The following is a 17,297-nucleotide window of genomic DNA, read 5'->3' as shown; positions in this document are numbered from 1 at the left end:
AAATATTTCAAGTGCAAGCTAGAGATGAAATTCACAGCTATCTCCGTGAATCACCCTTGATTCCTTCACTCCCTGTGAGTTGGTCACATACACTGTAGAAATGCCTTTACTCAGGCCCTTCCTATTTACCAGGACTTCATTTTAATGTAGACCGTTTCCTGTGTGGTTTATTCAAAAAGTCTTCTAAATCTGTCCTAATTGCCAAGTTATTTAACCCCCTGCCTAATCCCCCACCACCAGAAAACCCCCCCATAAAAGCAACTTGCTTAAAATTTTCTCAACTCTCCCATGCCTAATAGGTAAGGTCTGAGTATTTTACTTTAGCATACAAGGCCATTCACAACCTGAATTAAAATGGTTTTCTGAGCCTTACTTGTCACTCCCAACTCCCCAATCTAACACATTTTTCCTGTTCTTCTAACACATTTCAGTCTTTCAAACCTTCTCACCATCATGCTTTTCCCTCAGTCTAGGAGATGACTTTCTTCTCTACCTCACAAAATCCTACTCGAAGAACCTTCAAGACTTAGCTGAAATGCTCTTTTAAATGAAGTCTTTCCTTCAGGCTTTATATATATATATGTATATATATATGTGTATATATATGTATTTATTTTTTTGAGACAGGGCTTTGTCTTACTGTCTAGGCTGTAGTGTAGTGGTGTGATCACAGCTCATTGCAGCCTCAATCTCCTGGGCTCATGCAATCCCATGCCTCGGCCTCCAGAGCAGCTGGAACTACAAGCACATACCACCACGCCCAGCTAACTTTTTTTTACTTTTAGTAGAGATGAGGTTTTGCTTTGTTGCCCAGGCTGGTCTTGAATTCCTGAGCTCAAGTGATCCTCTTGCCTTGGCCTTCCAAAGTGCTGGGATTACAGGTATGACTCACCATGCCCAGCTTACAACTTAATTTTCAACACAGCACTCAACAGAACATTCTATTTCTTATGTCTGCCTTTCCCAATAGCCATTTTTTTTTAATTTCAATCATTTTTCTATTTGCCCCACTGTGGCAGTAACATTTGAAAGTACTTTGTGAAAGCGTAAATTTTAAGGGATTATACCAGTACTATACTGATCTGAAAGAGAAATGGGAAGACTAAAGGCAGAAAATGATGTGGCCTCTTTCCCTTTACCAGTTCAAGGTCTTGATAATTTTTTTTTTTTCTGTAAAAAAAGAGATGAAGTCTCACTATGTTGCTCAGCCTGGACTTTTGAACTTCTGGGCTCAAGTGATCCTCCTACCTCAGCCTCCCAAGTAGTTGGAACTACAGGCATGTGCCACCATGCCTGGCTTAGGTTCTGACCTTAGCAGTCATTATATGAAGGATAACCAGTTTGTAACATGGCCTAAAATAAAATGAACAGTTCTCAGGCAGCCCACCCAAGGAAATTCACACATAATGAGAAACCAGAGATGTGTCAGAGTTAAAAGAGTAAGTATAAAAAGTTTTACTTTTTTTGTGTAATTTTTAATACAAGACATCTAAAGTCTTAAACATTAAGATGATCCCATTAGGAACAAAATATGGCACGAAGTTCGGAAACAAGAACATCTTTGTTTTTTTTGCACTTAGGCTTTTCAGTCACTATGCAATGATTATCGATTCGCCAAGGGCAGTAACAGTCAAATACTAGAGAAAAGGAGATAGGAGAAACATCTTTTATTTCTTCTAAAGAGGTGAAAATAAGATTTTTTAATATTTCTCACTCATAAGATTTTTAAACTCTTAAAAATGCAATATCCTCTTTTCAAAGCACATGCCATCTTAAAAAAATCTTAGCAATGTACATTTGCACTCAAAGAAAAACATGCAGCGCCATTGTCTTCTGACAAAATTCTGCATAAAAAAACCCTATGCAACTTTCTGCAAATATGTTCCCTCTTTATTATTCAGGGACTCCAAACCACAAACATTCAGTGCAATATTTATTGTTTCTTATTTCCGTAGGAAACACAGGACCAATGATGTCTTCTGACAACTGTTTCCTGATGGTTGAGCAACAGTCTCCCTTTGCTTTATTTTAAAGTACTCTTTTTAACTTGCTGATGTAAGGTATAATTGGAATTCATTAAAACTTGAGGATCCAATGGAGGGTGAAGAATGAAGGATGGAGGAGGAATACTTAAGGTTTACCCTGTGCCATAAACTTAGGAAAAAAATGTACACAGAAAAAACAACAACAACCAAAAAACCTCAGATTTTATCAATGCACCCTTTAAAAAGTGTTTTTTTTAAATTTCTGAAAGCAGCTTAATGTGAATCAAAAGCAGTTCCTGAGCAACTGCAGTAAACAGTCTTTTAAAATATATATATGTACATACACATGTACATATATGTGTGTGTGTGTGTGTGTGTATATATATATATATATATTTGCAACTTAGCTCATTTGGTTCTGCCTTAATTTACCTCCCCAGCATTTAGTCCCTTCTTTCCTTTCAGTCTCCAATGTGCAAGTACAATAGCATCAGCTCTGGGAGTTGGCGTGGAGCAGATGTTTCTTTTCACTCCTGTGAGGTCATCTGCTTGTCTGTCAGGCCAGGTTTCCAGAGTTGCTGCAGGTCATAGTTCTCTCAATCTCACAAAACCTGTAAGCATCATGGCTACCTCACGTTTTCTTCATCAGACGCCGTGACTGCCATGTGTGGAGCTTGTTGTAGGCTGTCTGGAGCATCTCTTCTATGTGACTTACCAACTGAAAAACACAGCAAGACACTTAACAACTGGGCAAAAGCAGGGGAAGTTAATCCTTCCAACCCAAATCTGGCACATACTTCAGAGTGTAGTTTTGGAGCTCCTCTGTATTTCCCCAGTCAATGAGGCAATGTGCAAGCCCTCTGAGAAGGTGCTGTCAGACACATTTTGTATGGAAAGGAAAGACAGAAAGTAGGGAGCAGTGAAAAGGCTGCGGTTGTAATGGCTGTCCTGTCATTAACCAACAATAGGACAATATGAAAGTCACAATTGTGCTCCAGGCCTCAATTCCTTCTGTCAAACGAGGGGTCTGAACTATATTTGTGATTTTCTAGATTTGAATACTGGTCGGCCAACTAAGGCCAGGATGGTAGTATAAACTTTATTTTATTTTTTGAGACAGAGTCTTGCTCTGTCACCCAGGCTGGAGTGCTGTGGTGTGATTTTGGCTCACTGCAGCCTCCACCTCACAGGTCCAAGCAGTTCTCGTGTCTCAGACTCCCGAGTAGCTAGGATTACAACCATGAGCCACCACACCTGGCTAATTTTTGTATTTTTAGTAGAGATGGGATTTCATCATGTTGGCCAGGCTGGTCTTGAACTCCTGGCCTCAAGTGATTCACCCACCTCAGCCTCCCAAAGTGCTGGGATTACAGGCCTAAGCCACCATGTCCGGCCACATTTTTTTTTTTTTTTTAAATAGTAGAGATGGACTCTTGCTATGTTGCCCAGGCTGGTCTCGAACTCCTGGGCTCAAGCAATCTTCCTGCCTCAGCCTCTCAAAGTGCTGGGATTACAGGCATGAGCCGCTGTGCCCAGCCTTGTATATACATCTTGGCAGAACATTGGAAAAATGCCTTATTCTCCTGAACATTCTGATTCAACAGGCCTGAGATGAGACCCAAGAAACTTTGATTTTCAAAAGCTCCTGCAGTTAATTCTGCACAATTTTGTGAAACAGTTTGCTATTGCTATTTTTAGGGTTTTTCCAACTCCAGCATTTCAGGAGTTCAATACAACTCAGCAGATTACAGAAAACCTAAATGGTTTCAATGCTTCACACAATGTGCTATGTCATGTCTTGGGTCAGGACTATAGATCTTTGAATAGATTAAGAATTTTGCCCTCATCATGGACATAGCTAGAAGTCAACAGGATCATATGGAATCTTTTATTTTTTGAGACATGGTCTCACTACGTTGCCCAGGCTGGAGTGCAGTGGCTATTTACAGGTGCAATTTTAGTTTACTATAGTCTCAAACTCCTGATTTCAAGTGATCCTCCTGCCTCAGTCTCTTGAGTAGCTGGGACTACATGTGCATACCACCACATCTGGCTTATACTGACTTTTGAGGTAGAAGTCTCTGGAATATGTTTCCTTGGAGGTGGACAGTGTTTATGTGTTTAGAAGTAAAGTTTTGCCAAGTCTGTGAGGATGGAGATGGAGATCAGGAAGTCCTACATTCTTTTGGCATGTCAATGTTTAGGTCTGAGGGGTACAGAGTTTAAAAAATTCCCCTTACTGCCATACCTGTTTATCATTATGGGGGATAGGAATATTTAGCTGTCTGGAAACTATAAAAATTACTTATTCTGCTTGATGGGCAGCAGTATCTATATTATCAATTGGAAGAGATGAACACCATATCCTTCCGTAAGGCTGCACATGGCCTCAGCATCCTTTTCTTTCTTTTTTTTTTTGAGATGGAGTTTCACTCTTGTTGCCTAGGCTAGATGCAATGGCGCGATCTCAGCTCACTGCAATCTCCGCCTCCCAGGTTGAAGCAATTCTCCTGTCTCAACTTCCTGAGTAGCTGGGATTACAGGCACTTGCCACAACACCCGGCTAATTTTTTGTATTTTTAGTAGAGACGGGGTTTCACTGTGTTGGCCAGGCTGGTCTCGAACTCCTGACCTCAGGTGATCTACCCGCCTCAGCCTCCCAAAGTACTGGGATTACAGGTGTGAGCTACCACGCCTGGCCCTCAGCATCCTTTCCAACACAGCACTCCAAGCAGTTATAAAGAAGGCACATGACCTGAAACCTATCTGCCATCCTTGCCCTGCTGTGAGAAGACACTCCAAGCTTCTATTCTGATTATAAGTAATGCTGTTTTGTATTTTAAGAAAACCCACTTAGAATATTTACGAAATAAATACGAAAAATCCTGCTGATGATTTTTCAGCTTTCAATTGTAAAACTCCCCTTTTAATTATCCTACTTATTGAATACTGAATCTTAAATTTGTAACTCGAGTCATGTGCCACATAATGATGTGCATATATGATGGCGGTCCCATCAGATTGTAATAGAGCTGAGAAATTCCCATCATCTAGTGATGTCGTAACATCATAGAGCAGCACATTATTCACTCGTTTGTAGGGATGGCTGGTGTAAACGAACCTATTAAGTAGCCAGCTGTATAAAAGTATAGCATGTACAATTATGTATAGGACATAATACTTGATAATGATAATGAATATGTTACTGGTTTATCTATTTACTGTATTTTAAAATCATTATTTACGGTGTACTCCTATTTATATACATAAAAAAGTTAACTGTAAAATAGCCTTAGGCAGGTCCTTCAGGAGGTATTCCAGAAGAAGGTATTGTTATCACAGGAGATGACAGCTCCATGTGCATTACTGCCCCTGAAGATTTTTCAGTGGGACAAGATGTGGAGGTGGAAGACAGTGATAGTGAGGATCCTGACTCTCTGTAGGCCTAGGCTAATATGTGTTTGTGTCTTAGTTTTTAACAAAAGTTTAAAAAGAAAAAAAAAAATAGAAAAAAGGGACCAGGCATGGTGGCTCACGCCTGTAATCCCAGCACTTTGTGAGGCCGAGGTGGGTGGATCACGAGGTCAGGAGCTCGAGACCAACCTGGCCAAACACAGTGAAACCCCGTCTCTACTAAAAATACAAAAATTAGCTGGGCGTGGTGGTGGGCATCTGTAATCCCAGCTACTCGGGAGGCTGAGGCAGCAGAATCGCCTGAACCCAGGAGGCAGAGGTTGCAACAAGTGGCGATCATGCCACTGCACTCCAGCCTGGGCGACAGAACTAGACTCTGTCTCAAAAAAAAAAAAAAAAAAAAAAAAAAAAAAAATATATATATATATATATATATACACACACACACACACACACACACTCATATATGCACATATATATACACACATATATATGGAGAGAGAGAAAGGCTTATAGAATAAGAATACAAAGAAAATACTTTTGTACAGCTATACAATGGGTGTTTTAGGTTAAATGTTATTCCAAAGAATGAAAAACTTTAAAAATATTTAAAAGTTTATAAAGTAAAAATGTTATAGTAAGCTAAGGCTAATTTATTATTGAAGAAAAAAAGCTGTTTTGTAAATTTAATGTAGTCTAAGTGTACAGTGTTAGTAAACTCTGCAGTAGTGTATAGTTAATGTCCTAGGCCTTCACATTCACTCACTGAGTCACCCAGAGCAACTTCTAGTCCTGCAGTCCTGCAAGCTCTATTTATGGTAAATGCCCTTTACAGGTGGACCACTTCTTATTTTTTATACTGAATTTTTACTGCAACTTTTCTATGTTTAGATACACAAATACCATTGTGTTAAAACTGTTGACAGTATTCAGTACAGTACTATGCTGTATAGGTTTGTAGCCTAGGAGCAATAGGCTACACCATATAGCCTAGAAGTATAGTAGGCTATATAGCTAGGTTTGAAGTACACTCTGTGAGGTTCATACAACAAAAACGCCTGTCAATGAATTGTTTAGAACATATCCCTGTGGTTAAGCAACACGTGACTGTACTATTCTTCCCAAGGTACCTCTAGGAGGGCTTGTATAACTGCACATACAAATGATCTGATATGGTTGCTCTAACCTTGTTTTAAATACAATGTAAAAATGCTGGGCATAAAGTGACACTTCTCAATACCTCATCCACTGACCTTCCCCACTGTAAACAATCAGGGAAGCTGATGCCAAATAGAACCCAGGAACAGTTTTGCTTACTCTGAGTAGTGGCAATTCTATCTTTCCTTACGCTGCTAGGTTTGTGCTTGCTACTCAGGTTTTCCAAATTAATAAATTAGTAATATGCATTTTTCAGAACATACACATAGATTGTAAAACTTTTTGAGACAGAGTCTCACTGTGTCACCCAGGCTGGAGTGCGGTGGCATGACCTCGGCTCACTGCAACCCGTCTCCCACGTTCAAGCAATTCTCCTGTCTCAGCCTCCCGAGTAGCTGGGACTACAGGCATGGGCCACCATGCCAGGCTAATTTTTGTATTTTTAGTAGAGACAGGGTTTCGCCATGTTGGCCAGAACTGGTCTCAAACTCCTGACCTCAAGTGATCGGCCTGCCTTGGCCTCCCAAAGTGCTGGGATTACAGGCGTGAGCCACCGCACCCGGCCAGATTGTAAAACTTTTCCAAGGGAAAGCATGGAGATGGTTATCACAAATGCTTTGGTTAGTCATTACCTCTGGAGGGGAAGAGAGAGTGGTATGCAACTGCACAGGGGCACTCAGGGAATATCTATGGGTTATGGCAACATTCTACTAATTTTCCTGATTGGTGAGTAGACAGACAGTTATTTTATTATTTTAAAAATATGTATGTATTTTATATACTTCTGAATGCATGACACATTTCTTTTTTTTTTTTTTTTTTTTTGAGACGGAGTCTCGCTCTGTCGCCCAGGCTGGAGTGCAGTGGCGCGCTCTCGGCTCACTGCAAGCTCCGCCTCCCGGGTTCACACCATTCTCCTGCCTCAGCCTCCCGAGTAGCTGGGACTACAGGTGCCCGCCAACATGCCCGGCTAATTTTTTGTATTTTTAGTAGAGACGGGGTTTCACCGTGTTAGCCAAGATGGTCTCGATCTCCTGACCTCGTGATCCGCCCGCCTCGGCCTCCCAAAGTGCTGGGCATGACACATTTCAATATTAAAAAATAGTACTTTGAGCAACAGAAAATAAAGTATTGGCTGGGTGCAGTGGCTCATGCCTATAATCCTAGCACTTTGGGAGGCCGAGGTGGGCTGATCACCTGAGGTCAAGAGTTTGAGACCAGCCTGGCCAAGATGGTGAAACCCCGTCTCTACTAAAATACAAAAATTAGCCGGGTGTGGCAGCATGCGCTTGTAATCTCAGCTACTCAGAAGGCTGAGGCAGGAGAATCGCTTGAACCCAGGAGGTGGAGGTTGCAGTGAGCTGAGATGGAGCCACTGCACTCCAGCCTGGGCAACAGAGTGAGACTCCGTTTCAAAAAAAAAGAAAAGAAAATTAAGTATCTGCTCATTTACATGAAAGCAAAGTCAATTTCATCATTTTACTACAAAGAGAAAGAAGATCAGGCAAGAATCAGATTGCTGCCTTACATTTGTGCTTAAATACTGTCTCCGAATCTTTTCTTGGAATGGACAGAGCTTCGTAACTTGGAATCGTTCCAAATTACTTTTCATTTTCACTACCTAAAAAAGATGAGAAACAATAAATTACAGAGAAATCTCAAAGAAGCTGTAGAGACCAAGAGAAAAACAATCTTCTACATATGAAAGTTACTTTTCTTGCAGAATTTTTTTAAATGTAAAAATAAAATAAAAATATACCAATTATATCACATTGTTAACACTTCAATGTGAGTATCTTTCAGTCATAAATACTCATTTGGCCGGGCGTGGTGGCTCACGCCTGTAATCCCATCACTTTGGGAGGCCGAGGTGGGCAGAACACAAGGACAAGAGATTGAGACCATCCTGGCTAACATGGTGAAACCCCATCTCCACTAAAAATACAAAAATTAGCTGGGCGTGGTGGCACATGCCTGTAGTCCCAGCTACTCGGGAGGCTGAGGCAGGAAAATTGGTTGAATCCAGGAGGTGGAGGCTGCAGTGAACCGAGATCACACCACTGCACTCCAGCCTGCCGACAGAGTGAGACTCTATCTCAAAAAACAAAAACAAACAAAAAAACCCAACTCATTTACACAGTCACTCATTCACTTATTCATTCATTTAGAGACAGGGTCTCACTCTGTCACCCAGGCTGGAGTGCAGTGGCAAGATCATGGCTCACTGCAGCTTTGACCTCTCTAGGCTCAGGTGATCACCTGAGCTACTTTTCATAATTTTTGTAGAGACGGAGTTCTGCCATGTTGCCCAACCTGGTCTCAAACTCCTGAGCTCAAGTGATCTGTCTGCCTCGGCCTCCCAAAGTGCCCGGTGTAGTGGCTCATGCCTGTAGGTGGGAGAATCACCTCAGCCCAGAAGGTAGCAGCTGCAGTGAGCCGAGATCACTCCACTGCACTCCAGCCTGGGTGACAGCGTGAGACCCTGTCTCAATAAATAAAATAAAATAAAAGAATTATTGTCTTTTAATGTATGAATATACCAAATGCTTCTCTAACCAACCCCCTTCTGGTAGATATTTAGGCCATTTCCTCTATCTTAGACAGTGGTAGACCATCTCTAGCTAAGTATTTGCATTCCTTATTATTTCCTAAATTTCTAAATGTTGAATTTCATTTGAAGTTTCATTTGAATGCTGAAATAAAAGCATCTAAAAAAACACTAGCAGTGGAAGAAAGGACTCTTGGCAACTTGGTCAACATTGATCATTTTAAGATTTTTGTTCTTTTGCAAATTAGTAGGTGAAAAAAATATTCTTTTAAAAAATTTATTTATATAGTTTTTGGAGACAGAGTCTTGCTATGTTGTCCAGGCTGGTCTCCCACTCCTGGGCTCAAACAATTCTCCTGCCTCAGCCCCACCAAAGTGTTGGGATTACAGGTATGAGCCACCGTGCTTGGCCAAAATGTTCTTTTACTGTAGCTGTAATTTATCTGCATACTGGTAAGTGTGAGCATTTCCCCGTAATCTTCCTAGGCCACTCCGTTCTTTAGTGAGTTGCTTGTAAAGTGTTTGCCTATTGTTCTTAATGAGGTCTTTATCTTTTACTTAATCATGGTTTATAAAAGCAATTTATAATATTACTATTAATGTTACATTTTTCCATTTGTCAACTGTCCTTTAATTGGTTAAAGGGGTTTTAGTGTTAAAAAGCTAGTGCTATATTTGTTGTCAGTTCTTATTTTGGATTTTGCTATCCCTGAAAAACGTATCAAATATAAATAACTTTACTGATATAATTTGTTTTGGGTCTCTATTCACAGTGGCTTGGAGGCAGATACAAGTTTTAAGTTGTCTGATTATTAGTTATGGAACTCATCTGGATCTCAGTTTCCAACTCTATAAAATGGGTACCAATAGCTACTCCATAAAGATGCTGTGAGGTTTACATGAAATGATGTATGCAAAAGAGTTATCCCAGTGTCTGTCACATGGTAAGACTTAATAAAACTTTTCAATTTCAAAACATCTCGTAAGTCACTACCACAATTATCTGGCTGTCTTCAGAACTGGTTCTAACCTTTTCTTCTAGGAATGGCGTATTAACAGGAAAGCAGGACCAGAAATGCCGTAGAAGTTCTCCAACAGCTACATATAAGTGTTTCAATTCAGACTGAATATCATTTGGCACCATCTCTGCAAAAGAAGAACAAGGCCCATAGGTTAAGAGCCATTTTAACATATACAGTCTCGAAAAAAATGACCAGAGAATAAACTTGAACGTGTACTCTTTGTCAATGCCAAACCAGGATATGCTATTTTCAGCTAAGTAAGTAATTTTGTGGCTGAGAGATCATAAAATTTAAAAGCTCTTGGGATTTGAAAGAAACTTTCAGGTTTCCCCTTTATTCTAAGAGGTAGGGGAGAAGAAAGCAGCTTTTAGTATGATATTAGAGAAACTAGCAATGTACCACTATTTGTAATAGTAAGACAGTTCTGAAACCTAAGATCTTGTCTAGATGTGTTTCAGAATCTGAATGTATAAAAACAAATCTACAAAATAGAAATCCCAGGATTATTCCAAAGAAAAACCAATAAAAGTTCAGCACTCCTCCCAGCTTGCTTTTTAAAGCTGATTTAGGCAGAAAGTAGTAGAAGATGGCCCGGCACATACGGTTTATGGCTTGCTGTGTTCCTCCCTGCATAAGTGCCCCTCCAGGTGACAGTGCTGTGATGGTACTACTGGCAGCGCTACTTGAGAGAACCTGAAAAAAATGAAGATGCATTAAAACTGGTTTTCCTCCCTTTTTTTTGCCACCTTTCTTTCTTAACATTTTAGTTTTAGAGCAAAAGATGAAGTGTTTTCCTTTTGTTTAAATACTACATCACTTACAGTGGTCAAAGTGAACTATTTTCCTTGAGGGCAGAAACAGAATCCGTGGAGAAAGAAGATACCTACAAATCTTCCAGGCATGCCAGGCAAGTCCACAGGGACCTCAAAACTCCCAAGGTTTTGCCTAGTTAAAGCCCTTTCTTAAGTACCAATTCAATTTAACTTGAGAACTCTTACCATTGAAGGTAAAATTGAGTTTAAGGAAAGAAAACAGGTAAAACAACATGTTAACCTGTATCCTTTATTTCTGTTAAATTTATTTTTCTAAGAAACAAAATCTTGTTATGTTGCCCAGGCTGAACTTGAACTCCTGGGCTCAAGCAATCCTCCTCCCTCCGCCTCCTGAGTAGCTGGGACAGACTACAGGTGTGTACTCTGCACCTGGCTTTGCTAACATATACCCTTGATAGCAGATTGGGGGAAAAAAAATCAACAGAGCAGAAATTTATTAACTGTCATTTAATTTTCAAGGAAGTGAATAAATATAGCCAAAAGGGGGAAAAATATACTCCCCACTGTATCAACATCAACATTTAGGAAAAAATCGACCTATCTATTCAATGAGTGCCTATCAAGTGCCAGGCACTGTAGGGAGGCACTGCTATAGGGAGGAACAAATAATTTGTGAAACAGCAAGTGCAGGGTTAGCATCTCTAAGATTTTCCAATGAAGTTTTTATGAGAAGAAATCCATCCATGTATAGATTGGATGAAAACATTTTTTCAACTTAGTGTAAAAGTACAGTATGGGACAACCATAAGTGAAGGGGACATTGGAGCTCACTTTATTCCTATTTTCCTTTTGTCAGATACCAGCCTGGGCAATATGGTGAAACCCTATCTCTACAAAAAATACAAAAAAATTAGTTGGGCATGGTGATGCATGGTGCATGGTGGTGCATGCAGCCTCCTAGCTACTTGGGAGGCTGAGGTGAGAAGATCATTTGAGCCTGGGGAAGTTGAGGCTGCAGTGAGCTGAGATGGTCCCACTGCACTCCAGTCTGGGCAACAAAGCAAGACCCTGACTCCAAAAAAAAAAAAAAAAAACAGATTGACTACAGTGTACAAAAATTACGTGGGGAGAGCTGGGCATGGTGGCTTACAATTATAATCCTAGTGACTCAGGAGGCTGAGGTGGGAGCATTGCCTGAGCCGAGGAGTTCAAGGTTGCAGTAAGCTATGATAGTGCTACTGCACTCCAGTCTGGGTGACAGAAACCTCATCTCTAAATCAAACAAACACCACCACCCCCAAGACAAAAGTTATGTGGGTCTACTTTGGCCCAAGGGCCAGATATTGGACAACTATAGTCTACATTGAAAGAATTGGTCAAATAATCCCAAGTTGGTTATGTGTGCATATACGTACACATATGTATTTTCTAGCTTTCTGCTGAAGGGACAATGACACTCCAATGTATACCTAGTGCCCAGATATTTTTCTTTTTTTTTTTTTGAGACAGAGTCTCACTCTATTGCCCAGGCTGCAGTGCAGTGGTGTGATCTTGGCTCACTGCAACCTCTGCCTCCCAGGCTCAAGCAATTCTTCTGCCTCAGCCTCCCAAGTAGCTGAGACTACAGGTACGCACCACCATACCCAGTTAATTTTTGTATTTTTGGTAGAGACGGGGTTTTGCCATGTTGGCCAGGGTGGTCTAGAACTCTCAAGTGATCTGCGTGCCTCGGCCTCCCAAAGTGCTGGGACTACAGGTGTGAGTCACTGTGCCTGGTCCCAGATCTTGGTTCCTACCTTAATCCACTCAGTGCTAAAAAGAAAATTCCATGCCTGGGACAGAGCAGATATAAGATAAGCCTGGAACATCTATCTTACTATACCATTAAGTAAGGAGGGGCTAAGAATGATGAGGATATTGTCAGAAAGACACAGGAGAGCCCGTGTGAAGGGTGTAGGAAGGGTTTGACTATAAAGGGGCATGGGTAGACTTTCTGGGGTGACAGAACCGGTTTTTTAAAATCTTGATTTTGTTGGTGGCTACACAACAGCATGTGTTTATCAAAACCTGTAGAATAGCAGACTTAAAAATATAAATTTCATTTTGGGAGGCTGAGGCAGGTGGATCGCTTGAGCTCAGGAGTTCGAGACCAGCCTGGGCAACGTGGTGAAACTCTGTCTACACACAAAAATATAAAAATTAGCCAGGGGTGGTGACGCATGCCTGGAGTCCCAGCTACTTAGCTACTTGGAGGGCTGAGGTGAGAGGATTGCTTGAACCTGGGAAGTCGAGGCTACAGTGAGCCGAGATTGTGCCACTGCACTCCAGCCTGGGGGACAAAGTGAGACCCTGTCTCAAAATAAATAAATAAATAAGTAAATTTATTTATTTATTTTACTGTATGTTAAGTTGTACCTTGGTTAATAAAAAGAAAAAAGGCCAGACGTGGTGGCTCACGCCTGTAATCCCAGCACTTTGGGAGGCTGAGGCAGGTGGATCACGAGGTCAGGAGATCGAGACCATCCTGGCTAACATGGTGAAACCCCATCTCTACTAAAAATACAAAAAAATTACCCGGGCGTGGTGGTGAGCGCCTGTAGTCCCAGCTACTCCGGAGGCTGAGGCAAGAGAATGGCGTGAACCCGGGAGGCAGAGCTTGCAGTGAGCAGGGATCGCGCCACTGCACTCCAGCCTGGGCAACAGAGCAAGACTCTGTCTCAAAAAAAAAAAATAAAAATAAAAATAAAAATAATAAAAAAAATTAAAAAAAGAAAAAGAAAAAGAAAAAAATGGCCTGTAATCTCAGCACTTTGGGAGGCCGAGGTGGGTGGACTGCTTGAGCTCAGGAGGTCAAGACCAGCCTGGGCAACATGGCAAAACCCTGTCTCTACCAAAAATACAAAAACTTAGCCAGGCATGGTGGTGAGTGCCTGTGGTTTCAGCTACTTGGGGGGCTGAGGTGGGAGGATCGCTTGAGCCAGGGAGGTGGAGGTTGCAGTGGGCTGAGATCATGCCACTGCACTTCAGCCTGGGTGACAGAGTGAGACCCCATCTCAAAAAACAAAAAACAAAAAGAAACAAAGAAAAAAAGACAGCAACAGTGTTTAACTCATAGAATAATAAATGAATCCATGCTGATATAAAAAACAGAGGAGAAGGGAATGCTCTTCCGTTCATGTCAGCTGATAAACGTAGAAGGGCTGATGGAATTAGAAAATCATCATTTAACAACCGCTCTTCCAGGCAAGAATCATCAATGATTCTAAAAAAACTACCAGATGAAAGTTTGTTGTGTGGTGACACATGCCTATAATCCCAGCTACTCAGGAGGCTGAGGCAGGAGGATTGCTTGAGTTTAGGAGTCTGAGGTTGAATGGAGCTATGACTGTGCCACTGCACTACAGCCTGGGCATCAGAGCAAGACCCTGTCTCTAAAGATAATATTAAAAAATAAAAATAAAAAATTTGGTGACAAATGGGGTATTTATATAGTCTCAAAGTACAGCTCCACAAGATATTTATTAATTACAAAGGGAAAAATAGTTAACTTTTTGGTGGAGAAACCAGGCAAATACTACCTTTAACCAAGTGAAAAAATTTAATATCACAAGCTAGGATATACACAGATCATTTGCCTCCTGATATGACACACTGAGTAGGATACAACATTACTTCTGTGGAATTCTGGCAAAAATGCCTAATGTGAATCTAGTCATGAGGAAACATTAGATAAATTTAAGGTCATTCTACAAAAAATTGCCCAGTACTCTTTCAGTGTCAAAGTTATGAAAAGACAAAGATTGACAAATCATTCCATTTTAAAGGAGACTAAAAACACATGAGAAATAAATACAACTCATAAACCTGGCTTGGCTGCTGGACCAAGAAAAGTTTTCTTTTGCTATGTAGAACATTAGTGGTATAACTGGTGAAAATGTAGTAAGAGCTATAGACTAGATAACACATCATCAATGTTAACTTACTAATTCTATAATTGTATTGTTATTTAAGAGAATGTCTTAGTTTTTTTGAAAATATAATTCGAGGCCGGGCGCGGTGGCTCACGCTTGTAATCCCAGCACTTTGGGAGGCCGAGGCGGGTGGATCACGAGGTCAGGAGATTGAGACCACGGTGAAACCCCGTCTCTACTAAAAATACAAAAAAATTAGCCAGGCGTGGTGGCGGGCGCCTGTAGTCCCAGCTACTCGGAGAGGCTGAAGCAGGAGAATGGCGTGAACCCGGGAGGCAGAGCTTGCAGTGAGCCGAGATCGCGCCACTGCACTCCAGCCTGGGCGACAGAGTGAGACTCTGTCTCAAAAAAAAAAAAAGAAAATATAATTCGAAATATTTAGGGGTAAAGGGAAATTATGCCTGTAACCTTCTCTCAAAATGGGTTGGAAAACATATTTTTCTGTCACTTTCTGTAAAATCTGAGATTTCAAAATAAAAAGTAAAAAATTAAGTCTTGATGTGTGATAAATACTGTAATATAGGTATACACTCAGTGCTTCAGTGCTCATAAAAACGGAGCAAAGGAAAAAACAAATTCTTCTTTGCACAAGTTAAGGATTACTTTCCAGAGGCAATGAAACTGGAGCTGAGTCTTGAGTAATTATTAGTTTCTTGGGGGAGAAACAGGGCTAAGGGCATTCTAAGGAGAAAGACCATGAGCCGAAGCACAGGAACCATGAAGGAGATAATGTGATCCAAAGATTCTGGACAGCCTAGTGTGTTAGGCTGGAACCCTTGGCCATGTGTGGAAGGGAGTAGTGGAGACTATCGCTGAAGATGAGACTCGAGTAGTGGGCTGGGGCCAGACCATGAAGAGCTTTGCAGGCCAGACAAAGGCACTCAGACTACCGCAGTGAAGTGAGGCAGTGAAGGTTTTCAAGCTGCAGTGATAAAATACATGTTTTTATTTTTAAATATTTAAATATTTATTTATCTATTTGAGATGGAGCTTTGCTCTTGTTGCCCAGGCTGGAGTGCAATGGCACGGTGTCAGCTCACTGTAACCTCTGCCGCCCAGGTTCAAGTGATTCTCCTGCCTCAGCCTCTTGAGTAGCTGGGATTACAGGAGTGTGCCACCACGCCCAGTTAATTTTTAAATTTTTGGTACAGATGGGGTTTCACCATGTTGGTCAGGCTGGTCTTGAACTTCTGACCTCATGTGATCCACCCACCTCGGCCTCCCAAAGTGTTGGGATTACAGGCGTGAGCCACTGTGCCCGGCCAAAATAAGTGATTTTAGAAAGACAACTTGCAGTAGCATTATGGAAAATCACCCAGGTTTGCCTAAATAAGGGTGATAGAATCAAGGAGTATTACTGAAGGCAGAACTGACAAATTGCTGATCAACTGAAGTACCAAGAGAAACAAAGAACAATGATGAGCTGTTTTACATATTTTAAGCCTGAGTCATGCAGAATATTCAGAGAATAATGTCCAGACAGAATTTGGAAACCTGGGAGATTTTCCCAATAAAAGTATACGGAAGTAAAAATCACAAAATTCATCACCTTATTTTTTTTCATTATCATCTTATCTTCAGATGCCTCTTGAATATGCCAAACACCTTTTCTTGCTACCTCTTGATTTTTTCAATTTATTTAGCAGAACTATGTCTTTAAGCCCAATTAAAATATTAGTTGTATAGTTCAATCTGCTTGTGCTCATAAACTGAGGAAGGAACTATGGGAATTCTGGCCTTCCAACAGTAGAAGTCACCTACCTGAGTTAACTTGGGTGTATAAGCTTCCATTTCTTGTCTAATACTTTGAAAAGAATTAATAATGTCCTGACTTGTTGCATACTGTAGTGACTGGATTGGAGTTGGACCATGATAATACCTGCAGGTTAGCACAGAAGAAATTACTGATCACACACAGTAAAGATGCTCAACATTTGTCTTTGCAACATTTTAGCAGTCAGTACTAAGCTCCCCTCAAGGCAAGAAACAATAACTAAAGAGATTTAAATAAAATAATTTAATTCCCATAAGGGCAATAAGAAAGCAACAGCAGAAAGATCCAACATTTATTGTCATGGGTTTGATCATTTTTGCTTCCTGAGAAGCCTAAATTCTAGACAAAAAAGGATATTGTACTTTGATGGTGACAAACTGATTAAAACATGAGTGCTATACTTGTAGGATATATTTTGGACTGAATTGTGTTACATAGCTATTCTGCTAAATATTGACCAAACTTACCTATCTGACTTCTTGAGGTTTAGTGCAATCGTTTTTACAGAATTATTTTTCCCCAAGTCTTCATATTCAATGGACTCTTGTAATTTCGCCTATAATTATTAACACAGTACTTTTTATTTGGTCACAACTTTCTCTTACACAATAAACATGACTGAAAAGACAAAACTGTACAGAGGGTAAAAAAT

At 40.7% G+C, this 17,297-nt stretch overlaps 1 protein-coding gene across 1 annotated transcript in view; it reads right to left on the bottom strand.

Annotated features, from left to right (window-relative positions):
* Positions 1-1,431: 1,431 nt before the first annotated feature.
* Positions 1,432-17,297, bottom strand: part of GTF2H1 (general transcription factor IIH subunit 1) — a 46,668-nt gene continuing 30,802 nt past the window's right edge. The window contains exons 10-15 of the mRNA XM_003254290.4: positions 17,113-17,201; positions 16,633-16,750; positions 10,730-10,820; positions 10,136-10,251; positions 8,086-8,178; positions 1,432-2,703 (exon numbers count right to left, since the gene is read on the bottom strand). Coding sequence (XP_003254338.1) covers positions 2,617-2,703; positions 8,086-8,178; positions 10,136-10,251; positions 10,730-10,820; positions 16,633-16,750; positions 17,113-17,201 — 594 coding nt within the window. The 3' untranslated portion in view covers positions 1,432-2,616. The remainder of the gene's footprint in view (positions 2,704-8,085; positions 8,179-10,135; positions 10,252-10,729; positions 10,821-16,632; positions 16,751-17,112; positions 17,202-17,297) is intronic.

This window comes from Nomascus leucogenys, chromosome 15 (assembly GCF_006542625.1).
Source record: "Nomascus leucogenys isolate Asia chromosome 15, Asia_NLE_v1, whole genome shotgun sequence".
Lineage (NCBI taxonomy): Eukaryota > Metazoa > Chordata > Mammalia > Primates > Hylobatidae > Nomascus > Nomascus leucogenys.
The sequence above is the reverse complement of the archived record's forward strand: the minus strand, read 5'-3'. Positions and strand labels throughout refer to the sequence as shown.